Source organism: Setaria italica, chromosome VI (assembly GCF_000263155.2).
Source record: "Setaria italica strain Yugu1 chromosome VI, Setaria_italica_v2.0, whole genome shotgun sequence".
Lineage (NCBI taxonomy): Eukaryota > Viridiplantae > Streptophyta > Magnoliopsida > Poales > Poaceae > Setaria > Setaria italica.
In genome coordinates, this window is record NC_028455.1 from 4,868,098 (window position 1) to 4,892,419 (window position 24,322).

Sequence of the window (24,322 nt, forward strand, 5' to 3'; positions counted from 1 at the left end):
GCCCATTTGATCCGAGGAGGAGTAGGCCAGGCCCGTCTCTTCCTCCAGCCGTTGTCTCTCTCTTTGCATCGTCGTCTTCCTTTGTTCCTCGTGTGATCGTGTGGCGTCACGAACTGCGGCATTGATCGGGAGGGATATGGGGTTGAAGAAGGAGGAGCTGGACTACGTGCTGGTGCCGCTGGGTCTGGCGGTGATGGCGGTGTACCACGCGTGGCTGCTGCTCCGCGTCCGCCGGCGACCGGCGACCACCGTCATCGGTGTCAACGCCATCAACCGCCGCATCTGGGTCCGTCACGTCATGGAGGTGGGATCCATTTCTTCTCCTTCCATTCAATTACTGTTTAATAATCTAATAAGTACATTAATCGCGCGCTCTTAAACTTCGGATCATATGCATATGAGTCCAGGCGCCCACATGATCCCATCGATGTGCATGCATTAATTTGCCTTTCCTTCTGTTTGATTGTTGATTAACCAAACCAAACAAACAAAATGCAACATGCATGCAATCCAAGAACTGATGAATTGGAGCGGAAATCGTCAGGGTTTATCGATGATAGTAATTAATTTGATTTTCTTTGCAGGAGCCGTCCGGGAAGCACGCGGTGCTGGCGGTGCAGACGATCCGCAACAACATCATGGCGTCAACACTACTCGCCTCGACGGCCATCACCCTCAGCTCCCTGATCGCCGTCCTCATGTCCAGCGGTGGCGGCGGCGGGAGCTCATCCACCACCGCCACCGACTCCTCCAACGACGGCGGCCTCCTCCCGGGCGCGCCGCTGGTGTTGGGCGCGACGGGGGTGCCGGCGCTGTCGGCCAAGTTCTTCGCGATCCTCGTCTGCTTCCTCCTCGCGTTCCTCCTCAACGTGCAGTCGATCCGGTACTACAGCCACGCGAGCTTGCTCGTGAACGTGCCGCTGGGCGCGTGGGACGACGGCCGCGGCCGGCGCCGCCTCCGGCCGGGGCGCGCCGCCGCCGTCGTGTACGTGACCGACGTGCTCAACCGCGGGAGCTACTTCTGGTCGCTGGGCGCGCGGGCGTTCTACTTCTCGTGCCCCGTCTTCCTCTGGCTCTTCGGGCCCATCCCCATGCTCGTCGCCTGCGTCGCCATGGTCTGCGCGCTCTACTTCCTCGACGTGTGCAAGGACTGGAAGGAGGAGGAGGAGGGAGGCGGCGGCGGCGGCGACGACGACGAGTGCGTTGGTGACGAGAGGGCAGCAGGACGGCAAGGGAAGGGTGCAGAGCAGCAGGTGTAGAGGCGTAGTAGGTGCTAGGCGTTAGATGATCACTGGCTAGTGATGAAGCCTGAGAGTGAGGAGATCTGATCGTTAGTTGGATGCATATGCTGTTTGGGATCGGAAGGCCTAATTTGAAATGCAAGAGGACCTCACACGATCATCGATCGGTTCTTTCTTTATTTGTCGATCAATGCAAACAAATTTGTAAAAATTTGAACATGTATAACGAACGGAACCACGTAAAATGAATGATTATTTAGGCGAAATTGCAAATATCATCTGCAACAATGCGAAAGCAAAATAGTTTCATTGATTTACAAACCACACCCACAAGTATTCGATGATGTTGCAAGATGTCTCACCTGAGTTTTTTTATTTATGCTTTTCCTAAGTCATCGAAATGAATGTTACGTAGGATTTAATATTTACATGTTTCTTCTAAGTTATCGTAATGAAGTGCGGATGTGTAATACTTTCCTAGTTCCAGCCTTAGGCTCTCGTGCTACACAACATTCCAGCGAGGACACCATATCACCACACACACGCACACACACGCAGCACTTAACACCTACATGCTCCTCCTACCACAAGAAAAACAATGGTAACCATGGGTGGATCGCGACGATGTGGATTTTGATAAATGAAATAGACGCTTACCAATATGAATGAGATAGGGACGAAGCAAAAAATCATACAAAGAGGGGATCAACTAATAATATTTTATAATGCACAGAGAAATAATAACCTCTAAATCAATTTATCATAGCAAATACAATACACATAGAGCGTGAGAGGGTGAAAGGATCGTGTGATGCCTAGAGGGGGTGAATAAGCTCTATCTGAACGTCTGAAAATTCTTCGCAGCGGAATTAAATACGTTGGAACTTCCGACACTGTGCCGGAACTTCCCACAAGGTTGGAACTTCCGATAGAGTAAAAAGTACTCTACAAAATTCAAATTTAAACAGGTTTATGCAGAATCTATTTGAATCGAAAACTCAACAAAGATGTCCAGAGACTGCTGCAAGTGAACTTTCTGGAAGGAACTTCACGAGATAATAGATCAGCACGAAACAAGCTCTAGGTCAACTAGAAATGAAGAAAACAATAAGCACACGAGACCAAGAATTTGTTTACCAAAGTTTACTCCCACGAAGGAAGCTACGTCTCTGTTGAGAAGCTCACAAAGAGCCTAGTCCTCACTAACCCTTTACCTCTCCCAATCAACCACAAAGGAGGATTGAGTTACTTACTATGAATCCACAAAGGATGGGGTGATACAAACGTTCCCGGACGCACCACACAAAGAGGGCACTCAAACGGGCGACACCTAACCGTCTAGAAGCAAGCTTCAAGAGTAACAAACGTGAATCGAAGACCGAAGATGCTTCAAGTGCTCTTAAGATGAACAAGCTTATCCTCACACTCAAAGAAGGAGTCTCACACCTTGAATCCTAGCTCAAATCTCTCAAGGATTAGCTCAAGAAGAGATTTGAAAAGTGTAGTGAAACTCTTGGAGGTGTTTTGTTCGTGGGCAGTCAGCAGCAACTGAAGGAGGGGGTGAAGGGGTATAAATACCCGACTCTCAAAAACTAGCCGTTACAGTGCTGTCAAGTGACTATTAGAACTTCTGACTCTATTCAAATAAATCCGCTGAGCACCCCCTGTCGGAAGTTACCCAAAACTTCCGACATGTGTTGGAACTTACGATCCTGCATCGGAACTTCTGACCCTCACAGAAAAAAAATGAGAAAACAGCATGTGCAAGTGGGGTGGGTGGTGTCTTTCATGGGTGGTTAGCATCTCAATTAAGCACTTTGACAATTTCAAGCTAGCCATCTGTGTGCACCTTAATAGTACGGTGTTCCTATATTCAAATTCAAAAAAATAGAAATCATAAAAATATCTTATTTTAATGCTCCGACACCGTTCTTCAAATAATTTGTGGCCCTTCCTTACACTTTTGCATCTCTTAAGATCTAAACTTGTCAATCTCTCGATAAAATTATTAGTTCCTTAATTATACATGTCATCAACACCAAAATTCACTTAGGGGGCCAAATGCACTTTCAGAGGGGAGGGGGCATATGGCCCCTCCCAACCACTAGTCCCCTATTAGCTCCATCCCTAATAGGAGAGCTGGCGTGACAAGAGGTAAGAGAACATGTGGAGCATACGAGGTGATCGGTGGTTAAGATACAAAGCGAAGGTGATCGGTGGTTAAGATACAAAGCGAAATGTGTCTCTCAGCGTGATTGACTCTTTGTAATGCATTGTTGGCAGAGGAGTGATGTTGTCAATTTTGAAATGTCTTAGCGGATCTAGTCCCCTCGCTGATCACCATCGTTGAATAGATCGGGTCAGGGAAAGAGTTAGAGAGAGGGAGAGAGGAGAAAGGGAGCTCCACAGGAAGAGGATTGTAAGCATAGGGTCACTTAAGACACATTTTTGTTTTAGCTTGATTTTGTGCACCATTGCTTATATATAATTTTCATAAGAAAACTATTATATTCCAACATCTATAACGATATTCTTCTAGACCAGCAAAACTAAATGCCATGAGTTTAGCTAATTTGAAGCGGTTGCGGAGTAACCCAAATACATTTGATCAGACAGTCCCACGACAAGCCAGTAGTGCACTAATAACGGTGGCGATGCCCGGCAACTGAATACAATTTATTATGTTTCAATTTTCTCATTCATCTGCGTGTTTCCTTTGACAAAGGACAGAGTTCACTTTTTTTCTCTTGCGTGATCGTCTTTGAGGCCGCGCACAAGATCATGTGAGAAAAGAAAGCTTTGTTGCTTCATTTTATTAGTAACCCTTTAATTAAAGGTGCGAAACATACACCGACCATTTCTACGTGGCATCCGTCCCAGCTTTCTGATGTGTTACACCGTTTAATTTGCAGCAAAAGCTCATGAAAACAAAAAATAACGGCAGGCAAAGTAATAAAACGTGAAAAGGCTGAAACGCTTTATTTGTCTACGAGACCCATGTTTACACCATGAAAATTCTGCTTAAAAGTTGTGCTTCTTCAATTTCATCAAAACACAAAACACACGACACCACACCACAAATTCACGTTCCCGTGGCTAGAAGAAAGGGGGGAATTTCATGTGACCATACTACGCATGCAGAATTGTATAGGAAACATAACAAAGATACAACTATATGCAAGTGCACACCATTGGATGATGGCAGGAAAGGAAGGATCGATCGCCGCGATGATGGCAGAAAGCCTAGAAGGAGCAGAAAGCTAGGGTGAGATTTTCGGCGCGATGGGCTAGGCCGTGGGCCCATGGTTTGGTTTAGGCCGGCCCATCTTCACTCGAGCACGTCTCCCTTCTCCTCCCTGTGCCGGGTATGTCACGCAGGCACGACGACGATCGAGGATTCGTATTAGTCGTCTCGCCCGTCCTTCCGTCCGTCCTCTTTATTTCTTTCCAATCAATCAATGGGTGCAAGTCGCATGCACGCATGTTTACTACTCCCTCCGTTACAAATTGCAGATCGTTTTGACTTTTCCAGGTGCGTAATTGTTGCTACGTACCAAAATATCTATGAATCTAAAAAAGTCAAAACGACCTGCAATTTGCAACGGAGGGAATACTTGAGAAAGCTTTGTTAATTTCTTTTGCGCTTAGTTCCTCCAACATAATCGATCACGAAATACCGCTTTTTTTTTCTTTGACAAGGACTAGCGCATTATTGTATTGCTAGATGCTAGACGCCGAGGTATGCTCACTCGATCCCATGACGAACGACGTGCATGCATGTGCATGCTCCTACATTATTTGTTTATTATATCGCGGTCCGTCCGGTTCCAAATTAATGGTTGCCGTGGGCATGAATCAGATGTCCAAATTATTACTAAAACACGAATTTAAAACGAAGCAGCCTCGGTGGCCTGGCCTCCTTGGCAGCCGTGGCGTCGTCGGCGAGAGGCCCTGACCTCGGGATCCGAGCCTGCCTGAGCTCGTCGCGTGGCCGCAGGAGTAAACTAACATAGCCCGCGCGGCCCACTTGTCCGACACTCCGCTCGCTGCTGGTGGGTGAGGCCAACCTTCTGACCGGATCGCCGACGTGCGGCCCACCACGCTGGCTGTAGCCTGCCAAGTGCCAACCGCAGCGCACCTCATGTTTTTTTTTTTCGAAACGTGCGCACCTCATGTCACCCTGCGAGTCTGCGGTATCTCTTTTTCCCCCCTCCGCTCTCGCTCGTGATCTTGAAGCGTCGTCCTCTTCCGCCCGCCCGCCTGTGTTAAGTTCTAATCCCTTCGTTTGAATCTAACATGTTTTTGCTTTATCCTATTCCTAGGTTAGTAAGTTCTTTCAAGTTATAAGTAAGAAACTTTAAAACTACTACAATTGCAATTTTGTGTTTTTGTTAAATCCATCGTTCAGTATATTTTTCTATAGCATGGTTCGTTTGGTATTGGAAACGTTGGTACGATTCTTCTGTCAAACTCAGAACAAGTTTGTCTTAGAATAAATTGAACATATCTTGCATACTTTAAAGTAGAGGGACTATGATGCGGAATCATGCGGTTTTTCACCTGTTATTTTGGGCTTACGACGGTCGAGACTGGTCTCGCCACATCTTACAGCTAAAATTTATGGACAAAATTCTATAAACAGTCCTTTTTTCCCCTTCAGAATAACACGACGTACTCCCAGCATCCCAAAATAAGTATCCGTTTAGGAAATTTCAGACACACAAGTAGTGACGAGAAAGGTCTATGTTGCCCCTAATAACTAATGCTAATTGTGATTGAAAATCGTGTTTTTCTGTTTAGTTTTCAAGATCCTAAATAAATGCATGTGCATTGGAACCAGAGAAATAATATCAATTGGTCATTTGGTTGGCTCTACGCGCTTGTCCATATGTTTTTTTATTAAGGTGAGTGTTGTTTTAATTAAATGAGGTTTATTAGGAGGTAAAATGATATTTTTTATAGGATAAATTTTAGAGTCTAAATGAACATTCTTCACAGGGTGGACGGAGTATGTTATTTCTACTCTCTACAGATTGACAAAATGGATGAAGAAATTAGAGAAATATAAAACGGATCATTCCTGAAATCACAGGCAGACACTGAGAAAAGGGTGGCAGGAGTGGTCCAAGTTTTTTCCCAAAAAAGGGACAAAAATCTTGTCAATCTTGGTATCTCATCGCTTTTTCCTCCCAAAAAGTGCAGAGACCCCAAGCTTTGGCCCTTCCTGTGTCCTCGCTATAAATAAACAGCCTTCAAGAGAGGGGCCTGCCTTCTCTTTTCTTCTCCCGTTCATCCCCCCGCGTGCGCGCGCTCTCGCGGCGACGACTGGGCGACCTCAGCCGCCGCCCTGAACCAGGTGCCCAGGTCCTCGTCAGGAACTTCGCCGGCGACGAGCACCCGCCCACCAGGTACGCCCACCGCTTCTCTTCCCTTCCTGCCGTGCCGAAACCGAACACCCAATCCCTAACACAAGCTATTTGGCTATTTGTGTTTTTTTTTCCAGAAATGTTATTTGGCTACCTATATTCGGATCTGATTAGTTACAATCGTACGCTGTATTATGAGTTTATGACTACTAAAATCGATTTTTTTTGCCAAAAATTATGTGCGCCCCTGCTCTGCTATAGGCAACAGTAGAGGTAAAAAGCCTTGGAATTTCATCCTTGTATGTGTCTGTACATGTTCATGGCCTCTTACGATATATTCATGAGCTTCGTGCTCTGTCTCCTTGTTCTTTTCCGATCATGTAATGGATGGAATTGCTACTCTGCTACTAGCAAGGTTGAAACTAAAAAGGCTCTGATTCTCTGAATTTTGCCCTCTGAGATGTGTTTTTTTTTTAAACCCTCTGAGATGTGTTTTTTTGCACATACTCGTAACCTCATATAATGTCTGGGTTTACCAATGAGCTTTGTGCTCTGTTTACTCGATCTTTCTCATTCATCTGCCCATGCTTATGCTTTTAAGTCAACCAGATCTGCAATTAAGCTAAGCTTAAACTCTAGGCACATCCAGATTCCATTATGCTATGTCGGACAATATCTATTTGCCACTTGCATGCACTACTTGCTGCAAAGGTTCCCTCAACCCATGATTAGTTTACAATTTGGTGTTATCTTGTTTTTTATGGTATATAGATGTGACACGTTGAAGATACATTGATGGTTGATGAGCTGGACTTTAGCAATTGATGTGTACGTTACAGTGGCTTGTTCCGTTTCTGTTCCACCAACTATTCTCTTCAATCATACTTATTTTGTCAATTGGATCAATGCAATTTTGTTGCGTTCCAAATTACGTGTTTTTTTCCCATCCATATTAATAGATAAACCAAATAGTTCTTATGCAATCAACTGTTCTATGTACTGATAGTTGCTTCAAATGCCGTTAAATGACAGAATGGGGAGCAGCGAGAAGACCGTCAGCACTTATGGTGAGTACACCTATGCTGAGCTGGAGAGGGAGCCCTACTGGCCCAGTGAGAAGTTGAGGATTTCCATTACTGGGGCTGGTGGTTTCATTGGATCCCACATTGCTCGCCGTCTGAAAAGCGAGGGCCATTACATCATCGCCTCTGACTGGAAGAAGAATGAGCACATGACTGAGGATATGTTCTGCCATGAGTTCCACCTTGTTGACCTCAGGGTCATGGACAACTGTCTGAAGGTTACCCAAGGCGTCGACCATGTATTCAATCTTGCTGCTGATATGGGTGGCATGGGGTTCATCCAGTCAAACCACTCTGTCATCATGTACAACAACACCATGATCAGTTTCAACATGCTTGAGGCTGCACGCATCAATGGTGTGAAGAGGTATGCCACTCCATTTTCTTATGTGGATGGAGAGTGCTGCTATATATAAACAGAATTTCCTATGCATGTTAGTCTTTGGGAAGTTCTGGTTACAGTTTGAGCCGGCGGATTTTCCACTAGTATCCCAGTTCAGACCTGTATGCAGTCAAGTTGATAATGAGATTCACCGAACTAAAAAGGAAAAGAAACAGGGCAATTTGGGTCAATTAGAACTATTTCTGTTTTCTGCTGTCTTACTTTCAAGTGCGATTCCTGAACTTTGCATGATATTGTTCAACTCACTGACTAATATTTTGTATCTTTTGGGGTCTTGCAGGTTCTTCTATGCCTCGAGTGCGTGCATTTACCCAGAATTCAAGCAGCTTGAGACAAATGTGAGCCTGAAGGAATCTGATGCCTGGCCTGCTGAGGTGTGTTTATCTGAAATAAAGTGGCATTTTCTTTACTGTCAATCGGATGAGACATGGCTGAACACTGAAATTTTAATTTCCTTGGATCTGTTACCTTTCAGCCTCAAGATGCCTATGGCTTGGAGAAGCTTGCAACTGAGGAGCTCTGCAAGCACTACACCAAGGACTTTGGCATCGAGTGCCGTGTTGGCCGTTTCCACAACATCTATGGCCCCTTCGGAACATGGAAAGGTAAATCTACCATTCTCTGGTGATTGAGCCATACATTAGCTCGATTAATGAGGCGATAATTCAGTTTGTTTGTTACATTATCCTTCCAACAGGTGGCCGTGAGAAGGCACCGGCTGCCTTCTGCAGAAAGGCTCAGACATCTACCGAGAGGTTTGAGATGTGGGGCGATGGCCTCCAGACACGGTCCTTCACCTTCATTGACGAGTGCGTTGAGGGTGTCCTGAGGTATGCAGCTTCTTTTCATATCATCCGAATTCCAAACCAAACAATACTAGCCTGTCTAGAAGAAATGGGGAACGAACATGATCCATACCGATTATGTCCAGGCTGACCAAGTCAGACTTCCGTGAGCCGGTGAACATCGGGAGCGATGAGATGGTGAGCATGAACGAGATGGCCGAGATTGTCCTGAGCTTTGAGGATAGGAAGCTGCCCATCCACCACATCCCTGGTCCCGAGGGGGTCCGTGGGCGCAACTCTGACAACACCCTTATCAAGGAGAAGCTAGGCTGGGCCCCGACAATGAAGCTCAAGGCATGCCTGTCACTATCTTGCTAGATATTGTAGATATCTCTGCACAGATTGCAGTAATACACACATATGCCTAGAACTTGAAAGAGACGATTTCTGATGGAGCTGTAAATTTGTATGCAGGATGGGCTGAGGTTCACCTACTTCTGGATCAAGGAGCAGATCGAGAAGGAGAAGACGCAGGGTGTTGACATCGCGGCGTACGGGTCCTCCAAGGTGGTGTCGACGCAGGCGCCCGTGCAGCTGGGCTCCCTCCGCGCCGCCGACGGCAAGGAGGGCCTCTGAGGCCATGGACTGTGACTGATGGCTTTGCTTGGTTCAGCACTGCATACACACGGAATTGTTGGAAGATAGAGTTTTGGCAGCAACCATACCGTTTTGCCCCTTCTGAGATTGGAGACGATCTTGTTCTAGCATTCAGCGCCCCATTATAAATTTTGGTGCCATCTTGTTAATTGCATGTATGTGTTCACTTTCAGTCTTTCACCGTTGTACTCCTTTCATCCTCTGGACAATGATGGACAACAAAATTCAATCCCCTGTGCTTTACACTTTACTGTGCATGTTGTACAATAAAAATCCTGTTCTTTTCCATTGAAATGTGATAAGTCTCCTCAGAATTATTGCCACAAATTGTATTGCAGGCCGATAACGTACGACACGAGTCACACGACGGGATGGGACTGCACTGTACTCGAGTTGCACAGGTCGCTGTAACACTAGCTGGCTGGTCCGGCTATCGTTTTTCACGACGAGCGACGCTGCTGGCACTGGGACCGCGTACTACGTTCGGTTTCGGACGCCTGGACGTGTCCGGCTCTGGTCCAAACGAAACGGATATACACTACACGTACTCGCCTCCGTGTCCAAAACAGTACTCTACTCCCTCCGTAAAAGAAGAGGTCATCTCAACTCTTAAAATAAAGCTAGAAAAAATTGACTTGAAATAAAATTAAAACAACTTCACTACTGTAGTTTAGTATGGAGAGAGTATTGTTTTTACCTCCGAGTCCAAAATAGTTGGCAATTGGGAGTCATGCCATGCCATCAGCAGATTACCCACAAAAAAGAAATGAGATTTTCCTAATTTCCTTCCCATGAAAATAGCTAGTCAGGATACACACGAGCAGGCTAGATTAACTCTTGTACATGTATATACAGACAACAGAGGTTGAGCTTAATGGTCAATGCAATCGTGTATTGGATCTATCGTCTTTCTCAACTCTTATGTACAGCCTCGTAATCCATTCTCCGTATACTGACCAAGCCACTCTCCTCCGCAGCTCGGCTCCTGACGTGTTGGGCTAGTTCGTTGCCTTTGAGGATTTCTGCTGCTGTTCCAAATCATGGCTGAAGGCAGCGTCCATGGCCTGAGCCATGGGCTTCACTAGCCGGGACATTTCGTGCCTTGCTTCAGGAGGTGCTGATTCCTTCATATCCTGCACAACAGAAACCGCGCATGATGGCACGTCTTTTGCAAATGTCGATAACCCCGAGTCAACCAGTGTCGATAAGGATTTACCTGCAGCTTCTGATATATCTGTGCCATCGCGCCCTTCAACCTTTCGACCTTCAAAACAAGTTAACAGGCAGCTGACGGTCTGACGTTACAAAGAAATGCATGTCTTGCGAGCTCATGCATTGCAGTACTAAAAGAGTCAGGAAGAGATCGATCTAGGCTGGCAGCGATTGTTCAGTATTGCAGGGAGTTGTTAGCGGAGCTTGGTCAGGTAAAGATGTCCAAGGGAACGAGAGATCAAAACAAGATAGCTTTTTTTCTTCAATAAAGGATATTGTTACGTAGCAGCTTTATGGGCTAGCCTATTAGACTAACTTAGGTACAGCGGGAATGAAACCTTCAGCACATATTAACTTTCAATTCTCTTGTGGATGATACACTGAATAGCCAAAAAAAATTAAAATATGTACTTATTCCAGCATAGTTTTCTTACCAAATCAACGCTTGTATGTAATGAGTTTGTTGAACAGAACATTTAAGAGCTGAAGATAAATAACATGGAGGATGTCCAATTAAAATACTGCATTTAGTCCTAAAAGTTGGAAACGGTACAGATCAGTAAACCATGCTAGTACCGCTATTTCACCAGTCTACAAATGAGGTTGCTCATTTCTCCTAGTACTAATATTAGTTAACGAGTTTTAGAATGTGATAATAGCAGTTGCAAAATGTTACCAGGAACAAAGGGTCTGCTGGCCTTACTAATTCCACCTATCAGCCACAAAGAAGTACAGACAAATATGAGAGAAAAATACCTTATCACAGAGGACTGCACTTGTGATTGGATATGATGACCAAAAATGACGCAACAGTTCCTGGATGTCTGTCCAATGCTGAGAAAAGAAACAGTTTACAGAAGTTGCATCAGTACACATACAAACGAGTTAAAATTCATATATATGAAATTTGAAATGGTAGTGAGAAGATTTTAGAATGACAGCACAAAATATATACAACCCAACAAAAAAAAGTAACTTCAGATAAAACCTGACAAAAACAATATCTAGGCAGAGCAGGTTGAACGTAAAATTATTCTACAGAGGCTCCCTCCGTCCTGTAATATAAGGTATCCAAGTGTTCAAAATTTATCCTCAAATACAAGGCATTGTAGGTACATTTGGATGATTGCCATTTAATTCTTTCTATAATTAACAAAATAAGGGTGGGTGATTGGTGGATTATTACTAAAAATAAGTTCACAACTACCATTAATTCAGGGGTCATGCGTCTTTTGCTACTCCTACTAATATGTCCTAAAATCTCTAGGATGCCTTGTATTTGTGAGGAATTGCACTTGTATTCAGTATGGGGACTCTAGGCCCAAATATATACATGTACAGGTATTAGGAAATATGCACAGAACCCCTTATACAATGGGAAAAATACAAGAATACATATACATCTAACACCCCCCTCAAACTCAAAGTGATCCAGAACACTGAGTTTGGAGAGATAGAACTTGTGCTGAACTCTTGTCTATGCCTTAGTGAAGAAGTCTGCCAACTGAAACTCTGCAGGCACATGCTGAAGAGTAATAACATCATCCTGTACCTGGGCTCGTGTGTAAGAAGCATCAACACCAATGTGCTTGGTAAGCTCATGCTTCACCGGATCACGAGCAATATTAATAGCTCCGGTACTGTCACACAAAAGAGAAGTCGGCATAGAAACAGAAACACCAAAATCCTCAAGAAGCCATCGTAGCCAAGTAACCTCTGCTGTCACAAGAGCCATAGCCCGTAACTCAGCCTCTGCACTCAAACGAGAAACTGCTGTCTGCTTCTTAGTCTTCCAAGCAACAAGAGAACCACCAAGAAAAACACAATAAGCAGAAAGAGATCGACAATTGGAGGAATCACTAGCCCAAGTGGCATCAGAATAAGCCTGAGCTGTAAGGAGCTAGAGCGAGGAAAGAACAGACGGCAAGATATAGTTCCACGGAGATATCGCAGAACACGAAGAAGATGACTATAATGGAGCTGAGTAGGTGCTGCTGAAACAAACTGACTAAGAATATTTACGGAATAAGAAATGTCAGGTCGAGTGACACCAAGGTAGACAAGGCTCCCAACAATGTGGTGATAACAAGTGGGATCTGAAAGAGGCTCACCATCAGTAGCACGAAGATGAATGTTAAGTTCCATGGGAGTCTCAACTATGTGATGATCAGTAAGAGAAGTACGATCAAGAAGATCCTGAATGTACTTTTCTTGGGATAGGTAGATGCCCTCGGGTGAGGAGAAACCTCAATCCTAAGAAAATAACCTAGGGGACCTAGATCGGACATAAGAAACTACTTGTCGAGACGTGCCTTCACAAAGGCAATATACTAGGAGTCATCTCCAGTGATGATCATATCATCAACATAAAGGAGAAGAGTTCGACCATGAGAGGAAGTATGAACAAAAAGCGCAGGATCATGGGCTCTTGCAGAAAAGCCAGCAGCAGTGACTACAGAAGCAAAGCGCTGGAACCAAGCACGGGGAGCTTGCTTGAGGCCATAAAGAGAGCAGCGAAGACGACATACCATACTCTCAGGAACAGAATAGTCAGGTGGTGGCTTCATATAAACCTCATCACGAAGTTCACCATTAAGAAAAGCATTCTTCACATCAAGCTGAGATATCGACCACTCACGAACAGAAGCCATAGCAAGAAGAGTGCGAATAGTAGTCATGTGAGCCACAAGAGCAAATGTCTCATCGTAGTCACGACCACGCTCCTGCTGAAAACCACGTGCCACAAGACGAGCCTTATAGCGCTCAAGAGAACCATCTGAATGGGTCTCAACCTTATAAACCCACTTACATGTGATAGGATGAACAAGTGAGGGAAGAGGTACAAGATCCCATGTGCTAGTGCGCTCAAGAGTAGCGAGCTCCTTTGCCATCGCGTGCTGCCATTCCTGATGAGTAATGGCATCACAATAAGAAGTTGGCTCAGCAAGAACAACACCAGCATGAGGAAAACCATACCGGTTTGGAGGGTGAACCGAGAGACGATCGCGAAGAGCATATCGTGGAGAAGACACATCAGAATGTGGCTCATCAGGAGAAGACACATTAGAGGAAGATGGCTAGGCAGGAGGAGAAGAAACATCATAGGAAGATGGCTGAAGAACCCACCGAGTATGCACATAGAAATGTGTGACAGGTGGTTTGGTGTCATAAATAGTACCCTTAGGAACCTGTGGAGTGGAATCGGAAGAAGAAGGCTCCATAGATGAAGGGGACGCAGAAGAAGGCACTACAAGAGGCTCATCAAGAGCCGCAGAAGTAGGCACTAGGCGTGGAAAACGCATAGGGGCAATAGGAGGATCAGGAAATGTTAGAAAAGAAAGGGGCTCAATGAAAGATGCATGGGAAGCATCAGGAGAAGGACGAGAGTAGAAAGGATGAGACTCATCAAAAGTAACATCCCGAGAAATCCTCATCCAACGGCCAATAGGATCCCAACAACGATATCCCTTATGCTCAGCACTATATCCCAGAAAAACACACTCAACAGATTGAGTGGTTAGCTTGGTGTGCTCACGAGGTGTAAGAAGCACATAGCACACACATCCAAAGAGACGAAGGCTAGTATAGTCAGGCGGCTTGCCACAAAGACGCTCATATGGAATCCCACCCTGAAGAGCAGAAGAAGGCTGAATGTTAATCAAATAAGTAGCTGTAGAAACAGCTTCAGCCTAAAAATGCGGAGGAATAGAGGCAATCATCAGAGCACGAGTAGTCTCAAGCAAATGACGATGCTTGCGCTCCGCAACACCATTCTGAGCATGAGCACCAAGACAAGAGAACTGGGCAAGGGTGCCCTGCTTAGAAAGAAATTGACGAAGAGCTCCAGACAAATACTCCCCAACAGAATCAGCACGAAAAACCTTGATAGCAGTGTCAAACTAAGTAAGGATCATGGTGGCAAAATTTTTATAGATAGATAAAGCTGATGTTTCATAAAATAGATCCATGTGTGGCAAGAAAAATTATCTATAAATATGATATAATATCGATGACCCCCTTTCAAAACGAATGGAGCCGGACCCCATACATCAGAATGAACAAGATCAAAAGGATGTTTTGACACCGACTCACTAGAATAATAAGGAAGCTGTAGCTGTTTTCCTAGTCGACAACCCTGACACTGATCCAAAGATACATCACCAGAAACTGACCCTAAAAGACCACGACAAACTAGCGTAGACAAACGTGAGCCACAAAGATGTCCTGGACGATGATGCCACTGAGCAAACGATGATGTAGATGATGTAGAAGAAGCGACTGAGCCCACAAGATTGGCAGAGGCAGCAGAAGGAAGACGAAGCCAGTCAAGCTCCCAAAGACGCTGATAATCACGTCGACGAGGGCCAGTACCAACTAGGAGACCCGTGCTGCGATCCTAAATACAACAAGAGTCAGAATTAATGATAACACGACAACCATGATTAGTGAGCTGGCCAGCCGAGATAAGCTGCATGGTTAGTTTGGGAACATGAGAAACAACAACATGAAAAGAGGAAGACAAAAGAGTGCCTCGTCCTGCAACAGAGAGAGGCGATCCATCTGCGGTTTGAACAATGATGGAAGAGATGGAGTACTAATGGAAGAAAGACTGGTATGATCAGGAGTCATATGAAAAGAAGCACCAAAATCTAGAATCCATGGAAAAGTACCTGAAGAAGAAGACTGAGAAGCAACAACAGAACCGGGCGGTGCAGAAGCCTGAGTAACAGAACCAACAGCTCCTGCGGGTGTAGAGGCAGCTAGGCGACGAAGCAACATGAGCGTCTCCTATGTCTCAGAACCAGCAGAACTCCGCTGAGAACCTCCAGTACCAGAATCACTAGCACCACTAGTACCCTGTGAAGAACGACCACCTTGGTGAGACTGAGCCTTCTTCCTGTAACAATATGCCTCCACATGGTTATCCCTGCCACACTAGTCCATTTAAGACCACCACCCCCTCTACTCTTAGAAGAAAGCACTACCGAAGAAGGCGCCATAGGTGGAGGAGCGGAGGCCTTGGAAGAAGAACGAGCAGCCAAGACTGAAGAAGACGAAGACTGCAACAGGCCAGCACTACAAAGATGTATCTTCTCATTACGAACAACAGCAAGAGCATCCATCAGAGAAATACAAGGCTCACAAGAAACCAGCTGAGCACGAAGCTGCTCAAACTCATCACGAAGACAGGTCAAAAAATCATGGGTGCGCCTAGTCTCCAGAGCAACCTTCTGAGCCTTACAAGACTCACAAGTGCTAGGTGATAGTGGAGGACCAATAGAGTCAAGCCGACGCAACACTGCAGACATTTGAGCAAAGAACTCCTCAACTGTAGAGTCACCCTGTCGCAATAGTTGTTCTTGACGTAGAGCAACAATATACGTAGACTGATCGGCGGGCTCATAACGCTGATGAAGAAAAGCCCACATCTGATGTGCATAATTAAAAGCAACAATATCTATAGAAAGACTCTCCTCCACACTAGCAGAACCAGCACGAGCATCCTCATCCAACCAAGCCTTGGGTGCAACAAACTGAGAGTGATATGATGCCAGCTCATCCTCGAAATCATCAAGCAGCTTCTTCTGATTGGCCTCAGCAGCTGTAGCAGGAATAATTGGCCTGACAGAAGGTGTAGGAGGAGCTGCAGGACAGGGTAGATCACCCGTAAGAAATTCCATAGACGCAAACCACGCATGTGCAGACGCAGACGAGGAACCCAGTCGCGATAGTTGGTGCCATTGAAAAGCATCGGACATTGCATAACCTGCACACCACCGGATGGAGGAACTGAAGAAGATGACATCTCCAAACAACACAGTTGACGGCAAGAGCGCAAAGGAAGCGGCAATCAACGGCAAGAGCACAAAGGGAAAGCGGCAGGAGCTTTTTTTACTGACCTGCGCTACTGGTCCTCAACAGCCAACCGTGTACTGCAGAAACAAAGCAACGCACGAACAGAAGCAACAGAGAGTACGCAGAACAACAACAATTTTTTTTTCTTTTTTTCTTTTCTTTTCTTTTTTTAATCAAACAGATCTGCTACTCTAATTCCCCTTTGTATCAGAGAATTGCTATGCACGAGCACACAGCTAAGCAGAGAGAGAACAGAGAGATGCAGACTTGACCAAACGAGATGGGAAGAGAGCAGCCGGACGGTGGGCAAACGGAGGAACCGCATAATTGATTCCATGATGGATGAATCAAGCTAGGGCAACGAGCTCCACGGCCGATCGTGCTTCATGGGCGATGGGAAGCTGCTCGGACCTGCGACCCGCGGGTCGGCGGCGCGAGAGAGCCGGCAACATGCGAACGAGGCGGAGAGCCGCACCAATCGATGGAGGAGCTGTGGGACAAGGTCGGCAAGGGGCACTGATAGAAAGAAGCGACGGATGGCGGAAGGAATCGATGATGTGCTCAAAACGAAGAGCAGGGGAAAATCGATCCAATGGGCTGGTGATCAGAGGCACGCAAGTGCAACATGCAGGGGGGGGATCACCTAGGGCAGATGAGAAGAAATCTAAACCCTAGTTTGGCTCTGTACCATATTAGGAATAGCACTTGTATTCAATATGGGGGCTCTAAGCCCAAATATATACATATACAAGTATTAGGAACTATGCACAAAACCCCTTATACAATGGGGAAAATACAAGAATACATATACACCTAACAGTATTTTAGGACGGAGGGAGTAGATAGGTACAGCATCTCACATCCACAAGTTCATCCCGTGTCTGGCAAGGCAGCTGACCAAGAAGATTCTCATGGGGATTTTTAAGGTTACGTCTTCTTGAATATGAAATCCCTTTGTTCAACTCACTAAAAACCTAGGCACAGTCCATTCAGGTAGTCAGATTTTCCTGGTCATGCAATTTGATAACTTAGAAAAGACATGGTAGAAAAATATGCATGTAAAATAAAAGATATTCAAATGATGACAATTCAACATAGTTGTAAAAGGTAGGATGAATGGATCTTAATCATGAACCATTGTTAAGTAAACAATGTACATCAAATTAATTCACTTAGGACAGGTCTTGTGATGTGGAGCATGAATTTCAAAGTAGTATATCAACATATTTAGCTCCTTCCCTAAGACATGCCACATTCCCACAGCTAACTATTGCTGGTGATCATGAAGGGATATAGAGTATGATACTGGAAGCACAACAGTTTAGCCATAATAAGAATAACTATTTGGTAAGTTCAGCAAGAGTAACTTATGCTAGTAAAACATGTTCTAACATAAGGAGATATCACCAAAGCCTAACAACATTAAGCATGAAACAAGTCCAAAAGGGGGAATAAATGGTTCTTGTTTTTATCTGGGTTGAACGCCTAAGATAAATTGTCTAGTTATCCCTGGCTTTTGGTTGTATCCAGTCTAGTGCAAGATGATCACCATGTTTGCAATGGTCCTTAGTCGTCCTATATCAAAATTCCATCAAAAGCTTTAATTAGTGACAAAAGGCTTGATAATTTTCCTTGCAGTATTCAAAATTATCCCTTCTCTAAACACTTGTTTGCACATTGATCTTGTTTTTTTTTTCTCGAACATGCAGGAGAACTGCGTATAATTGTATTAATAGAAGAAGAAGAAGAGTTATATATAGACTCACACAAACACCCACAGAACACACACACACACACCCCAACGCACCCAAACACACACACCAACACTCTTACAGACCAAAACACCTAATTGCCAGAAAGGGTAAAAGAAGGGCCTGACCACAAAAGAACCTGGGATTAACCCACTCCCCTGGCAGTGAGCTGAGAGAGGCCCTTAGCTCCTGCCATGCATTGATCTTGTTTTTTGGCCACTAGCCAAACGGTATTGTTCAGTCCCCACAAAATCTACTAACAAAAGAAAATAATAAGTTCGTACAGTGAAATTGTTTTACCTTAAGAGCCAGATTTGAATGAACAACATCACAGTTCAACCCATTAGCTTTTATAGAAGATACTTGATCAATCAAATGAAAGAATGCATCATCAGTGCTCAGGCTGCAGTTACAGGCTTCTTTTCCATCATTGCTGCCGTCTAAAGATCTCAGAGCATTTGCTTGCTGAGAATCAAAATACTCTTGAGGATTCTAATAAAAGAAAGAGAAGAATTCACAGGTATTCAGTATCCTGTTTTGCTTGAGATGTCTACTATTAAGACGTGAGCCCTGACCTTACCTTTATACAAAGTGGTGCATACAGGATATTTCGTGGGGCTTGCAGATCCTCTATATAAGTCATGCGGGCCACCTTTACCAACCTCTCATGATTAGCATCATCAGTATTATAACTAGAAGATGGTTCTGCAGTTAATAATCCATCAGCACAATGCCTTACAGATGAAAAAAGACTTAATGAACTGAACTATGGTTTCTATCCGACTAACCCTTCTTTAGCCTTGCAAGTGCCTCTGCTACAGTCTTTGTATCAGTTAATTTTATATCTGCGAGACAAATAAAACACGGCATAATCATCTTCTGAAGTGTCCTGGAACTAGCAGTAAGCAAATTGCAGAGATAGAAATGCCGTCCAATGTGGGATCAATGTTTAGGGAAACAAATACGAGCAGCTAGCACAAAAGTATAGTTTGCAACCAGCCAGCAGCTTGAACTTTGTAATAATTGTTCGTGTATAACTAATAAAGGATATTGATGGCAAGCAAAACAACTTTGACAGTTTTATATTCAAGAAATAATAGAATAAATATGAACATCCTTAAATTTTCTGATGCTAATCTGAGGCCATTCGCAATGCAAGTTTTTTCACATGAATTTCATTCTCATGCTCGAGAAATGCACTGAGAATGGCCTGATAAGTCATATTGCTGATAACATTCTAACATACTCGAGAAACGAATTTTGAAGTATCAAAAGTTTTTTTTTGAAACTATATATCAATTATCAAACAATTAGAGGAGACATCATTGTTAGAGTATATCTTCCTGTCTTATATTTCCCTGTTGTATAAGGGTTTTGGGGCCCAGAACCCTCATAATGAATGCAAGTGTTATTCATAACAGTCACGAAGTATTTTGGACTGTCTCAACAAATTCTACCTTGAGATCTCCCTTCAAGAACAACAGCCGCATGCTGATTCAGATCCTGAGACAACGTTCTCATGACAAATTCACTATCAGGATCAACTGTCTGTATACTTCCATCACGGAGAATCCTGTGGTCCTACATGCCCAAAAACGATACACGCTTCATGACACTAGGATAAAAATTGGCAAACTCGACATGAGAAACTATAAAACCACTTTAGTGAAGTTACAGGTACAAAGCCATGGTAGCAGTACCAACACACCAGAAGATGAATGTAATAATCTCCTGCATCTGCTTCCATGTCTAACGTTGGATCCACTTGTTTTATCTGCAGGTCAAGAATTGAATCACTAAAAAAGGTATCCTGAGAAACGAAACCAACGCATGGCAATGAAATATGCAGTGTTACAACAATTAGTTGCTAACATTGCACCTTGAACTTTGCCTCCTTGGCTACTACATCATCACTCTTCAGGGACACAGCTAGTACCTCATCTTCAGCAGCTTGAGCTGCTGCCAATGCAGTATTTTTTGTTCTGAGTAGATACTCAGCTTCACGGTATTTTGACCAAAAATGATCTTCTGACATCTATCCTCAAAATATGAAATTAGGTAAAAAGATGGAGTATACAGCAGAAATATAGGAAAATAAGAAATTGGTCACCACTTGCTCCCATATAACAATAATGACAAAACTAGTATAATTTAAGTTGGAACTTTCGTGAAGCATATGCTGACACACTGATAAAAAAAATTGGCATATCTTACCTTTTCCGGAACAAAATCCAAAAATGCCCGATGGACAGCAGGCTTTTCCACAAAAATCTGAAAACATCAAGGGATATATGACATGAAGTAAAAAGAAGTATTTGTTAAGCCTTTGTCAACATCACTTTATTCATAAATGCAGATAAGGAGCCCTGTAATTCAGCTTAACACTTGCTTTAGTCAAACCATGTGGCTCAGTTATACAGGCATAACCAAGTTCAGAGCTCGGATGGGCTTGCAATTTTGGGTCCTGGCATAACCAGGCTGGACTGGGTGCAAGCAAGCTTTTCCGCAGTCCAGCCCAGATGATCTAGTTTAACTTTTTTTTCTCAAACACGATGATCTAGTTTAACAGATACTCAGCAGAACGAAGCTACACTTGCAATAAGTTAATATAGCTTAACAAGGGAGGGTGCCATCCAATATCGCAGTTAAGAAGGAAGAAGATGGATTGTAGAGCCACACAAAGCTTTTTAAGTAGTTCATTGTTGAATCCCTTTGAATAACATAACATCCAACATCAATAAAATTGCTGTCATGCAGACCTGAATCTAGGTGACGTTTCAAGAAATTATTAGCAGAGAAGGTACCTGATGAATTATCTCCTTATTAACACTGAAAGTAACCCTGTTTGTCTGAAATTCACAAAGTCGAAATAAGCGGTTTGACTACCACCAGATCACCAAACTCAATGAAGAAAAACCAAATGATATCTCACTAACAAAATATGTGTCCACAACTATAAGATTTCAGTAACATACCTGACCATCAGCAGATGGCCTGAGATCTAGCATGGCACTCTTGAAACCTGGCCTTTGCTTTGATGCTTTATTTGCCTCCTCATCAATTAAATTATGTAAAAGGCCATAAATAGATAATGGTTTGAAGACAAGGAAGTCAATAAACATAAAATCCACCACATTGTTGTTTTAAATGTAATGTATATACAGTTTATCAATAAGTATTACCTTTCGTGTTGCCCAAAATTCAGATTCTTGCAAAATCTTCCCAAGGACAAACTTCCTATGCAACTTCTGCAATTCTCTGTAATTTGAAACAGCACACAACATAGCTAAATAATACGAGAAAATGTTGTTTGCCATTTCCTGTGTATGATTATTTGAAGATTTGTCCGCATCATTTTCTCAAATACAAAATATACACATTTAAAAATATCATACACAATGGTTCTTATCGAAAAAGGAAAATGTATCTTGAACCATGTGCCTGAAGAGAATATTGTGTTGGTATTTCAAATAATCACATCACCTATTTTCTTGCAGCAATTTCATCCGCCGCTCCACTTCTGCAGCACTGAGTTGTTCCAAACCAGTTGAAGCAACTGATTCAGGAGGCACATTTGGTCTTGGGGGAATTGTCCCTTGATGTTGGCCTAAAACCCTGGCTGAAAAGGGCATATCATAAGTTATATATGCACTATGCCGGAAAATAAATACATAGAACTCAATATGAAATTCTTCAAGTGAGTCAGGGGCGGGCCTGCCTTGATTCAAAGGTATTTAAGTGAATACACGTTATTTTTGGCAACATAATTTTCATATATAGTATATACCTTATATATGTATTAAAAATAAAAAATGACACAAAAACATGCATGCCAATCTCTCACTCTCTCGTACAGTTGAGTGCTTGGATGCCAAATGCTAAAATTTGGTCAAAATTTCTTCTTCAAAAGCTATCTGTACAACCTGACATGTGAAACTTAATTCTTTGTTGAAATTTTGAATACCCTTGTCCAAATCCTGGACCCGCCCCTGAAGTGAGTGAGTACCATATCAAACTTGGCACATTTCAGGGATTTTAATCAGTTCTCATGCCATGGTTGTGATCAATTTGGTAAGACCATTTGGTAAATACATTGAAAATATTTTATGAAGCAGTTTGCTTAAAACTAAAACAGGCAAAATGGAAGTAATTAGTTGGTGCCAAATGGACCAATTTATGATATAGGGAATTGGCCATCGGCCACTAAAAAATTCATGTACTCTTTGACAGATAATAAAGTACATTTGTGTTCACTTACATGGCCTATAGTTGACAGCTTCTTAAGAAAAGACTAGCTATATTAGGGGTCATTCACTAACTGCAGAATGAAAAATACCTATAAAGTCCCGGCATTGATCGCGATCAGCAACATTGTCAAACTCAAACATGTAGTCTCCGCCCTTAGAAGAAAGCATATGCATATCACATTATTGCCAATTCACAGTAAGAAAAGTACAGACAAGAGACAATGCCTATAAGCTGGTGACACCACACCTCGCCAGGGTCTCTGCAAAGCTTCAACAATGAACGTGCCTGTTTGCTACCAAACTTGTGACCTGCAGCGCAAGGGATGAAAAACCGCAAGATTACAATCAAACATATCCACATCATATACATGAAACCAGGTTAGCCCATTTTGAAATGATCCTGCAGCAGATTAGGCATAAGAACGTGAAATTCAGTTCTGCAGTAAATAACTTGACAGTTGGATTGCTATTTGCCTGTTTACTAAATCAAAAGGCAAAACAACGGTACTTCGACTGCACTGCGTGCCAATGCCGTCTTTGTGAAGTGAACCATCACTACAGGTGGATAAAGGGACGGTACATACATTTGATGCTTCGGAAATCGACATTGAGCTTCATCGCTGACCGAGTATCATTAGGGGTGAAAGTGAACTCATCCTCGTCCTGCAATTACGACGGCAAGGAGCATGTTACATGCGGATTCCCAAAGGCGCCAACCACATCACCCATGCCCACGCAGGCAGCAGCGAATCAACAGAACCGATGTTTTTTTTTTAAAAAAAATTGAATCGCAAACTAGCAAAAGCCGCAGTCAAGCAGAGGGCAATTGAAGCAGGATCGCGGCACTTCCCCGGGTTTTCGATCCCCTACTCCGCACACCAATCCCTCCGATTCAACCAGCGGCGTGCCTCGATCTCCCCGTCCTCGGTGACTAAAAGGGAAGCGAAGGCCGCAGGAGAGGGCGAGAGGCGATAGGGTGGAGGGGAGGAAGACGGGCAGTCGGGCACGCACCATGCGGAGGACGCCCGGGGTGGCCTTGTACGTGGCCCCGATCGTCATCGACCCCATTGCCGCCGCCGCCGCCGCCGCCTTGCAGTTCGCTGTCGCACTCGACGGCATCGGAGCCGACGGGGCGGACTGGTGGGAGAGATCGGTGGAGAGAATCAGGAGCCGCAGCACGAGAATCGCGGAGCCGCAGCACGAGAATCGAGCGCGCTAGCGCGAGCGATTTTTCGCCGCCACGTACGAAACGTGCCCGCGCTGCTGCTTCCGCGTGCGTGAGCCGTGAGAAGCGCTCCAAATTTGGTGACATCATCGTACGCAACAAACCAAAATACCATAATTTTGAAATCTAGCATCAATTAAATTTTAATTGCACCGTCATATTTCTTACCATAAGATCTTTTAAAAAAATTATATCTGGATGATATTTTATCGAAAATATTTTTTACAAAACGAAAAAACTTTTTTTTAGTGAAAACAACGTTTTCCAAGTATACAAGGAAAATGATCGATGTGTTAGGAGAAAAATGTTCCGCGGAGAAATATTTCAGCTCCATGGAAATGGTTTGTAAGAACATAGCGTCCAAATATATATAAATCTAGTCTTATTTTAAAAAGACAAGTGCGTTTTCAATTTAGATGCTCAAACTTGGTTTTCATGTTTTGAGATTTTATTACAAGTAGGTGATGTCAACAATTATGTTGTGGGTTTTCACTTTT

General features: G+C 43.8%; 3 protein-coding genes across 7 annotated transcripts; 2 read left to right on the forward strand and 1 right to left on the reverse strand.

Moving 5' to 3' along the window:
- The first annotated feature begins 136 nt into the window (after positions 1-136).
- On the forward strand, positions 137-3,532 carry LOC101782340. The gene is made up of 3 exons (XM_004974371.1): positions 137-304; positions 585-1,173; positions 3,525-3,532. The coding sequence occupies exons 1-3, from the start codon at positions 137-139 to the stop codon at positions 3,530-3,532; spliced, it is 765 nt and encodes a 254-aa protein (XP_004974428.1).
- Positions 3,533-6,493: 2,961 nt separating this feature from the next.
- On the forward strand, positions 6,494-9,822 carry LOC101778042 (GDP-mannose 3,5-epimerase 1). Its single transcript, XM_004972774.4, has 7 exons — positions 6,494-6,649; positions 7,640-8,056; positions 8,373-8,466; positions 8,568-8,697; positions 8,790-8,922; positions 9,024-9,231; positions 9,352-9,822. Exons 2-7 carry the CDS (start codon positions 7,641-7,643, stop codon positions 9,511-9,513), a joined length of 1,143 nt encoding a protein of 380 aa, XP_004972831.1. The 5' UTR covers positions 6,494-6,649; position 7,640; the 3' UTR covers positions 9,514-9,822.
- Positions 9,823-10,149: 327 nt separating this feature from the next.
- On the reverse strand, positions 10,150-23,871 carry LOC101778837 (probable RNA polymerase II transcription factor B subunit 1-1). 5 transcript variants are annotated; one of them, XM_022827344.1, is made up of 19 exons: positions 23,612-23,871; positions 23,185-23,263; positions 22,848-22,909; positions 22,690-22,753; positions 21,837-21,972; positions 21,536-21,611; positions 21,329-21,403; positions 21,158-21,202; positions 20,568-20,624; positions 20,233-20,388; positions 20,029-20,127; positions 19,811-19,934; positions 19,142-19,198; positions 18,934-19,058; positions 18,654-18,845; positions 17,463-17,576; positions 11,503-11,580; positions 10,751-10,798; positions 10,150-10,667 (listed from the first exon to the last, which is right to left on the reverse strand). In XM_022827344.1, exons 1-19 carry the CDS (start codon positions 23,717-23,719, stop codon positions 10,533-10,535), a joined length of 1,830 nt encoding a protein of 609 aa, XP_022683079.1. In that variant the 5' UTR covers positions 23,720-23,871; the 3' UTR covers positions 10,150-10,532. The 5 variants fall into 5 exon arrangements, 4 of the variants coding, with proteins under 4 accessions (XP_022683079.1, XP_022683080.1, XP_022683078.1 ...); XM_022827345.1 differs by having other exon boundaries at positions 20,062-20,127; positions 21,329-21,421; XM_022827343.1 differs by having other exon boundaries at positions 21,329-21,421.
- Positions 23,872-24,322: the final 451 nt, after the last annotated feature.

What these genes read in the sequence shown, in the direction of transcription:
- LOC101782340 (XM_004974371.1), top strand. Translation starts at nt 137, where the DNA reads ATGGGGTTGAAGAAGGAGGAGCTGGACTACGTGCTGGTGCCGCTGGGT. An exon ending in GGGTCCGTCACGTCATGGAG is followed by an intron (nt 305 to 584) that starts GTGGGATCCATT and finishes TTTTCTTTGCAG; the next exon opens with GAGCCGTCCGGGAAGCACGC.
- LOC101778042 (XM_004972774.4), top strand. Translation starts at nt 7,641, where the DNA reads ATGGGGAGCAGCGAGAAGACCGTCAGCACTTATGGTGAGTACACCTAT. An exon ending in CTGATGCCTGGCCTGCTGAG is followed by an intron (nt 8,467 to 8,567) that starts GTGTGTTTATCT and finishes GTTACCTTTCAG; the next exon opens with CCTCAAGATGCCTATGGCTT. An exon ending in CCCCGACAATGAAGCTCAAG is followed by an intron (nt 9,232 to 9,351) that starts GCATGCCTGTCA and finishes ATTTGTATGCAG; the next exon opens with GATGGGCTGAGGTTCACCTA.
- LOC101778837 (XM_022827343.1), bottom strand. Translation starts at nt 23,719, where the DNA reads ATGCCGTCGAGTGCGACAGCGAACTGCAAGGCGGCGGCGGCGGCGGCG. An exon ending in ATTCAAATCTGGCTCTTAAG is followed by an intron (nt 17,577 to 18,653) that starts GTAAAACAATTT and finishes GACTGTGCCTAG; the next exon opens with GTTTTTAGTGAGTTGAACAA. An exon ending in AGATATATCAGAAGCTGCAG is followed by an intron (nt 10,668 to 10,750) that starts GTAAATCCTTAT and finishes TCTGTTGTGCAG; the next exon opens with GATATGAAGGAATCAGCACC.